The sequence below is a fragment of the Mercenaria mercenaria genome, chromosome 19, assembly GCF_021730395.1.
Source record: "Mercenaria mercenaria strain notata chromosome 19, MADL_Memer_1, whole genome shotgun sequence".
NCBI lineage: Eukaryota > Metazoa > Mollusca > Bivalvia > Venerida > Veneridae > Mercenaria > Mercenaria mercenaria.
Window position 1 is genome coordinate 15388493 of NC_069379.1, and position 8511 is coordinate 15397003.

General features: G+C 33.7%; 1 protein-coding gene across 11 annotated transcripts in view; it reads right to left on the minus strand.

The window, feature by feature from the left end:
• LOC123542283 (disintegrin and metalloproteinase domain-containing protein 10-like) overlaps positions 1–7796 on the minus strand; it is an 85508-nt gene extending 77712 nt beyond the window's left edge. For 10 of the 11 annotated variants that reach the window (XM_053531876.1, XM_053531875.1, XM_053531877.1 and 7 more), the window contains exon 1: positions 7572–7795. In XM_053531876.1, the coding sequence (XP_053387851.1) occupies positions 7572–7638 (67 nt within the window). In that variant the 5' untranslated portion in view covers positions 7639–7795. Of the gene's footprint in view, positions 1–7571 lie in introns of all 11 variants that reach the window. The other variant, XM_053531873.1, reaches the window with a different exon arrangement.
• Positions 7797–8511: the final 715 nt, after the last annotated feature.

Consider the following 8511-nt stretch of genomic DNA (forward strand, 5'->3'; position numbering starts at 1 on the left):
GGTGTAAATACCTTCAAATCAAGAAGTTCTCAAATTCTGTGGCACCTCCCACTCTGTACCATGTGATTAAATCAGACCAATAATATTTAACTATTTATTTCAATGAACCAATCATGTATGAAAAAGATTAGTTACATTTTGATTGGTTATTTAGATATTTTTTGAAGTTTGAGTTGTGAAACTCTATATATTCAAGAGAATGATTCTGGACCTCCAGACAGTTAAAATGTGAAGAAAGTTTTATTCTGGACCTCCAGAGATTTTATATAAGTTAAGAGAGTTGATTCTGGACCTCCAGACAAACTAAATATTGGACATCTGAGTGTGTTGAGAAAGTTCTTGTATTTGGACATTGTTTAAGTTTAATTGTGGATCTCCATGTTTGTTGTTAAATTATTGAATATTCAGGATGTCTTGTGAACATTATTGGACAGTCTTTTAATAAACATCAGAAACATAATCTTGTTGGAACTGCATCCCACACTCTGACTTTCGTATTTTAAACATTTTATAATAGAAGAATACTGCGCTCCTAAAGTCGCGCAATATTTCCGCTGGAGAACTCGTGCATATTTCCCGATAAAAAGATAATAACCTATAACAAGAGCACCGCCTTGCGGGTGCTGACGCTCATCTGATTTTTTTTTGTATAATAGAAATATTGTCCTACCCATGATTTTCTAAGTCTAAAAAGGGCCATCACTCTTGCAAAAAGCAGGATAGAGTTATGTTTCTTGATGTACAGTGTCCACTTATGATGGTGAAAAACTGTTGCAAGTTTTAAAGCAATAGCTTTGATAGTTTATGAGAAAAGTTGACTTAAACATAATATTCAACCAAGAAAATGATTTTTCTAAGTCCAAAAGGGGCAATAATTATTGCAAAAAGCAGGATGGAGTTATGTTGCTTGCTGTACAGGGTCAGCTTATGATGGTGAACAAGAGTTGCAAGTTTTAAAGCATTAGCTTTGATAGTTTAAGAGAAAAAGTTGACCTAAACATAAAACTTAACCAAGAAATTTGATATTTTCTAAGTCCAAAAGGGGCCATAAATCTTGCAAAAAGCAGGATGGAGTTATGTTTCTTGCTGTACAGGGTCAGCTTATGATGGTGAACAAGTGTTGCAAGTTTTAAAGGAATAGCTTTGATAGTTTAGGATAAAAGCTGACCTAAACATAAAACTTAACCAAGAAAACTGATTTCTAAGTCCAAAAGGGGCAATAATTCTTGCAAAAAGCAAGATGGAGTTATGTTTCTTGATGTACAGGGTCTGCTTATGATGGTGAACAAGTATTCCAAGTTTAAAAGCAAAAGCTTTGATAGTTTAGGAGAAAAGTTGACCTAAACATAAAACTTAACCAAGAAATCTGATATTTTCTAAGTACAAAAGGGGCCATAAATCTTGCAAAAAGCAAGATGGAGTTATGTTTCTTGCTATACAGGGTCAGCTTATGATGGTGAACAAGTATTCCAAGTTTCAAAGCAATAGCTTTGATAGTTTAGGAGAAAAGCTGACCTAAACATAAAACTTAACCAGGCAACGCCGACGCAGACGCCGACGCCGACAACCGCTCAAGTGATGACAATAACTCATCATTTTTTTTCAAAAAATCAGATGAGCTAATAATATACTGACTAAAAGGTTAGGGTTAGTATCACCATGGTAACAAAATATATACATTTAAAATATTTTTCATTCAAATTGCTTGAATCCGGTATATACCGGAGTCTGTAATATATCACAGGTGCACCAGATCTGTTTTTAGTCACAGCCGGATCTTCACTCCTATCTAAATAGTTAGATATTCATAATTTATAAAATTAAGCTTCTAAAAATTCATGAATTTTAAATTTGTCAGTGATGATGGGAAACTGCATTTCAACGGATTATGCACAAGATATATATGTGTACCCCAGCAGCCTTTTATAAAATTCAAATACTTTTTTTGTTATGAAAGGGATCTTTGGCAAGCAGGTAGTTAATAAAACTGGATCTACAGTGTTATATTCAGAAGCATTCAGCCATCAGAAAATCAGATTTCATAAAATATTGTATGAAATGATGTTAAATCATAAATACTAATTTAGTTTTCAGATCTAGATTTTTTTTCTTGTTAAGCCAAGCAGCACATTTGTGACCTCTGACATTTATAATGATTCTGAACACTTAACAAAGTACTAAAAATATGAGGTTTTATTCATTTTCTACCATCTCGCACTGTTGCACATGACTGATTAAAGCTTTTATTGAGAAATCTTTAATCAAAACATCCTTAAGCTCTCCTATCAATGGTATATCATATGTTAACCAAAGTAAATATGAAAGAAATGTTTGCCTAGCAGGTTGTCAAATAAACAGTAATAGGTCAAAATGTTGCACCTTATGTAATTTGTTTTATAACTACATACAAAACTTTAACCCTGCTAAATTTCTACATTAATGAACTTGTCTTTCAATCTGGACAGTACCATTAACTGTTAAATGGGGTGCTTACCAAAAAGATACTGACTGCATGGACCAATGGCGAACAGTGCAGATCTTGATCAGACTGCATGGCTGTGCAGGCTGATCATGATCTGCACTGATGGCAAAGACAGAATCGATAGTGTCCAGCATGATATGGGTTAAAGGTTGCAGAACTTAGGGTTTCAATCCAATTCAACTGAAAAGACATGTTGAAAATCATGACACACATTTATAACATCCATTATCATTCTGAACACAACTGATTCTGCCTGTGTGGTCGGTGCAGATCAAGATCAGCCTGCATCCATGCAGTCTGATCATGATCTGCACTGTTCACCATTCTGTATTTCAGTCAATCTTAATGTTATGCACCCCTTTTGATGATTAATGATACTGTCCAAATTGAAAGATGGACATGTTCATAATAGAAATTTAGCAGGATAAGAGTTATAATAATATTTATTCAAATCAGTTGGGTTTTTTTTAGTTTTGGTGTAATGGTGATTACTTGTTACAAAGAAGTATAAAATACACAGAATGGCAACTGGCTGTAATCTCGCGTGATCTCGTGTCAATCGGTGTTATCTTAGTAAAAACCAAAAATCAGCGAGCATGGAGTTACAATTTGTACCTTTAAGACTACATTTAAAATACATGTTAGCTTCTGAAACAACATTAGTTTAATGTGAAATAGTCTTAAGACACAGAGTACACGTTTCTTACCATCAAAAGAAGCGTGGTCATAAGGTGATAATTAATTTACAGATGAATAATTGCTTTCGCATTCAAATTGGCGCATGGAGAACGCGCCACTTCCAGTAAACCAGATCTCATTAGTTGTCACGGGATGTTAGCGAGATTTGCTCTATATGCCTTTTAAATTGCCGATCTATTTATTTTTATAGCTCTTGGCTTGTTATGAAAGGAAAATAACCCAAGGGGAAAATTTGATCATAATAAAAACAATACATTTCATAAAGTTCCTTTAAAGTTTATACTTAAAAAATCCTCTTTTTTTTCTGAGAAGAATTTTAATAAGCAAAAATATCCATTTAAGTAGGGAAAGAGGTCTTTTTCTGAGAAAAGAAAAAAAACAGCTCCCAAAAATTACTTTCTGCAAATGTTTCTTTTAAAATAAAATAAAACTATAATAATTTATATTGTTATAAAATGCATGTAGCAATATAACATAAATGTCTATGTTTTAGGTTCATATCGGAATGACAGATATCTTTTCGGGTTGTAACACATCAAAATTTAAAAATAACATCATCACTAGTCTTTATACAGCAGATAAAAACTTGCGTTAATAATTTCACAGTTAATAAAGACAGGATTATCTAAAATGAAAATGAAAAACAAACTCAAGTCTTTATTAAATTCAAGAGATTGCTCTAACCGTAATTGCACTGCACCGTGAGAAAACCAACATAGTGGCTTTGCGACCAGCATAGATAAGACCAGCCTGTGCATCCGTGCCCATGCTGTTGGCTAATGGTTTGTCTAATTGCAATAGGCTTTGAGAGTGAACAGCATGGATCCTGACCAGACTGCGCGGATGCTCAGGCTGGTCTGGATCCATGCTGGTCACATAGCCACTATGTTAATTTTCTCATGGGGTGGCTCATAATATGTTTGGTGAAAATTCTCTTTATACATAAAATATAAATCATACAGTATACTTTTTCAGTTTTATTAGATTTATTTTCAAGATGGAGTGGTAATTTCTCAAAAGAACTTGACCAGAAGTTTGTTTTATTTTGTAAATGATTTAATGTTACTTGTTTTTCAGGCATTCCCTGCATATATCTGACAATTTCCCCACAGAAATTAGGCAATGATAATGCAGTTTTTTCCATCCCAGCTTTGATAATTTGTTAAAAAAAATATGCATCGAGTGGAAGAGGCCTTTAAACTGTAAACAGCCGTTATTAATATTATAAAAGAAAAAAGCCATGACTTAAACTTAAATGAAATGTTTAATAATTTAATTAATTTATAAGGAGGGTTAGGTATGGAGTTACATGTAACACCCCCATTCTGTAAAACAAAATCTGTTACGGAAACGTCCTTATGTCCCATTCTGGACGAAGAAGATGAAGTAAGTAATTAAAAATGAAATGTTTAATAATTAGCTTAATAGGTATCCCTTTTACAGCATTTCCCAATTTTTTTAAATTTTAGAAGTTTTTTCCCTGGGCAGGAAATATCACTTTATCAGTAAATGCAGAATGATGGGAATTCCAATCCCTGGAAAATAACATCCTCTAAGAGTCTAAGGGTTTTCTAAGCTTTCGGTACTTAGACACTAAATGTTTTTAATGAAAAGTGTGACAAATTAATTTAAATAATTTATCATATTTTGTTTTAGTATTTAAGACAGCAATATATACTTCCAAACAAATAATATGCTGAATTCAAACTTTAATCTTTTATTACAGCATTTAATTCTAAGCTAGTAAAATCAGAAGTGTGACACTTATTTTTGATAATGGTGAATTGATTAAACTAATAAGATTTAAGATTTATTTAAAGTCTATTTCATTCCATATAGCGGACATGTTCCTTATTTTTATCACTTTGTTTGGCAGCTGAAATTGCCGAGGATAACTGAAGTATTTCGCTCATAGAGCCTTGTACTGTGTATTTCAAAGCAATTCATGGGGTCAGTTTAGTATATATGGAAGGCTTTAAATGTTTCGAAGGTGCGATCATGCAGGTGGCAGCTGAAAGTGTATGAACTCCGATTTTGGAATGTTTTACAAGTATGACGAGTAACTTCCCACATAGCGTTAAGCTTGCATAGTTCACCTTTTCATATATATGATACTGTGACATAGTGATGGGCCGACAATCGGCAACAATCGAATAATCGTCGGCGTTGCATTCATGAGCGCGATCGCCGACTTCACTTTTTCCCTGACCGATTAATTACTTGGCACACTGAACGGATAATTAAGTTGTTTCTGACCTTTTTCTTTCTGGTATTTACGGTTCTTTGGGGCAGTTACGCCAAGGGAAACTACTCTACGTATAATGACTTCCTCCAAAGTCTCGAAAGAAACTGAAGTCATCTGTGATCACCCAGATTTTGGAAGATATATGGCTTTTACAAAATTAAGTCGGGAAAACCAACAACCTAAACTCTTGACATTAGTATGGCAGTATGCATTGCATGCCGTAAGACTTACGCAAGCATATTAGCAAAGGAATTTTCATTTTTTGCTTTTGTGGGTTTAGAAATGCAAGTTTGAAAAATTATTATTACCTCCCTTTGCCTATCTTGGTTGCGCAACAACCAAGATAGAATGGAAAAAAAATGAAATTCAGAAGCTACATGCATTTTAAAACCCACCTTTTGATTCAGATTGTTAAATATTTGGTATATCTATCCAATGCGAATGTAAAACTCGGAATTATATGAAAATAAAAAGAAATACCAAGCATTTTAAATATTTTCATATTAAAGGGGAGTAATTACAATTTTTTATGAAAATCAATAAAGTATACATTTCTAACAGGGATCTAACTGTAAGTAATGGGTATTTTTGTTTTTTAAATAAATCTCTAACAGAATATACAAAAAGTAAAAAATGTCACTAAATTTTGCTTAAATGTGATTGACCACCTTTAAACAAGAAATATACACTGGACCCGTGCCTGTGGACAAAGGCATTGACAATATCGACATTAAGGATAAATCCCGTTTTCCGGTATTTCCGTAAAGGCAGTGGCTACGATTACGGTACCGTAATCCTAGCCTCCGATTCTAGGATTACGGAAGTTCCGTATTCCTAGACACAGCTATGAGGATAGGCTAGGATTACGGAAATACTTAAGAGGCATCAAATGTATGTTAGGACATGCACAAATGTTATTGTAAACTAACTTATTTCACTAAAAATATCGTGTGTGTTTTTTTTTTCATGCCTGTCCTATTATTTCGTGCTATCGATCACCCATTTCGGGTTAGTATAATCTTAAAGAAACAGGCGAAATCAACATCCGTATGTATAAATAAGTTTTTCTTTCCAAAACCACACTTAATAAATATATTTCTTGTTTGAAAATTGGCAGACAAATGAAGAATTATATATATTCTTAATAATAGCTCAAAAATATTTTTTTAAATATTTATTCCTTAAAAGTTTATGATTTGATTTTGCCAGTCACTTTAGATTTCCTCGCATATAGAATCGGGCGAAATCAACACCCGTATTCGTTTTCGTATTTCATTTCGCTATTTTAAGTGAAAAAAGTAAGTTTACAACATCATTTATGCATGTATAATATTTGATGCCTCTTAAATACTTCCGTAATCCTAGCCTATTCTCATAGGTATGTCTAGGAAAACGGAACTTCCGTAATCCTAGAATCGGAGGCTAGGATTACGGTACCGTAATCGTAGCCACTGCCTTCCGTAAATAGGGTCAGGGGGGCTGGCGAGATTGAGCGATATAAAGACCGTGTACAATATTAGCGATTATTTTTGCCAGAAGATAAGGATTTAGGAAAGTTCTTAATTTCTCACAATGGAAATACTGTTCTACGACCTCGGCAACATCTTATTTGCAATAATATTCTGTTTACCTTGAAAAATGAGAATAATTTCACACCTTCGGTATTGAGACACGGAAGCAGCAGTGTAGAATAAACGATAAAATTTCAAAAATAAAGTAAACTTTGAGGATATTTTTGCTACATCTTAATTGCAACAAAGTTTAATAATAATCTATAATACTTTTTTTTTCATTTTCTTTGTTTAAAACTTGAAAAAAGGATAATCTAAACACTACCGCCATGTAGTGTAATGGCCGATACCCCCCTCCCCATAAAACCGGGAACGGCGTTTATTGGTGGTTAATACCGGAAAACGGGATTTTATCCATAATGTTGATATCGAGAATACAGTGTATGATACACTTCTTTTGATACTCTGGTCTGGACTTTTCTGTGCTGCCTGTATTGAACTAACATTGTGATCAATTAAAAATTATGTATTTAAGTACCATTCAGTTAAATGAAATGTTACATTATGATCTGGAACATTTACGTGGGTTTGTCCACCGACTTCGAAGACCGTGAAAATTTAGAAATAAATTTACCTGTCAATACAAATGTAAACACAGCCAATAAAATCGGTATTATGTTTAAATTCAGCCATATATCCATCTTGACTGGTTGGGAATAAATAATGTATGCCTTTTTCTAGTTACTGTTTATAAAACTGTATTCAATCCAAGTCAAAATTATTAAATAAACTCAAATTTCTGTTCAATTTACAAACATAGATCTATCCTGACTCAATTCACTTCCTGTTTCTGTATGACGCATGCGCCCACAGGATTGATTATATGCCCGTATTGTGCCGTACAATACCGTAATCGTACCACACCCAAACTCCAACACAGCAGTTACTTCCCTTTATCGTTATAGCAAACCAAGCAAAGTCGATTTTTACCCCCCTGAATGATAGTTATGAATGTCGTTTTGGAAGGTGAACATTTCGGTCAGTGCGGAAGTTAAATCTATAGTGTACCAGAAGAACAGCCCTATGCCCTCTCATGTTTTATGTCAAATAAACGATCTTACGGATTCGGTAAATCTTATACATATATCTGCGAACATAATACTCTGATCTACAATTTGAGGGGTTTCGGCGCCGAGTCGGTTCATTGGTTAGGGCAGGGTGACGATGTCAATTTGCGTAAATTCTGATGAAATTTTACAAAGCAAATACATGCAGTAGGAAACCGCGTACAAATCGCATTACAAGGCTGTTTTAATGTCCGTGCAGTGTAAACAAGATCTGCAATGTTTGTCGTTCGGTCAGTAGTTTTTGGTAAGTATCCCTTTTTAACAATTAATAGTACTGTCCAAATTGAAAGATGGACAAGTTCATTATAGAAATGTAACAGGGTAAAGATTAAATCCGAACGATGGTATGTTCTCTCACAAACAATTCTATAATTTCAATTTGCATTTCTAGTTATTGCACTTTTCATTTTGAGTGCAAATATATCTTATTGCAATATATGAAAGGTA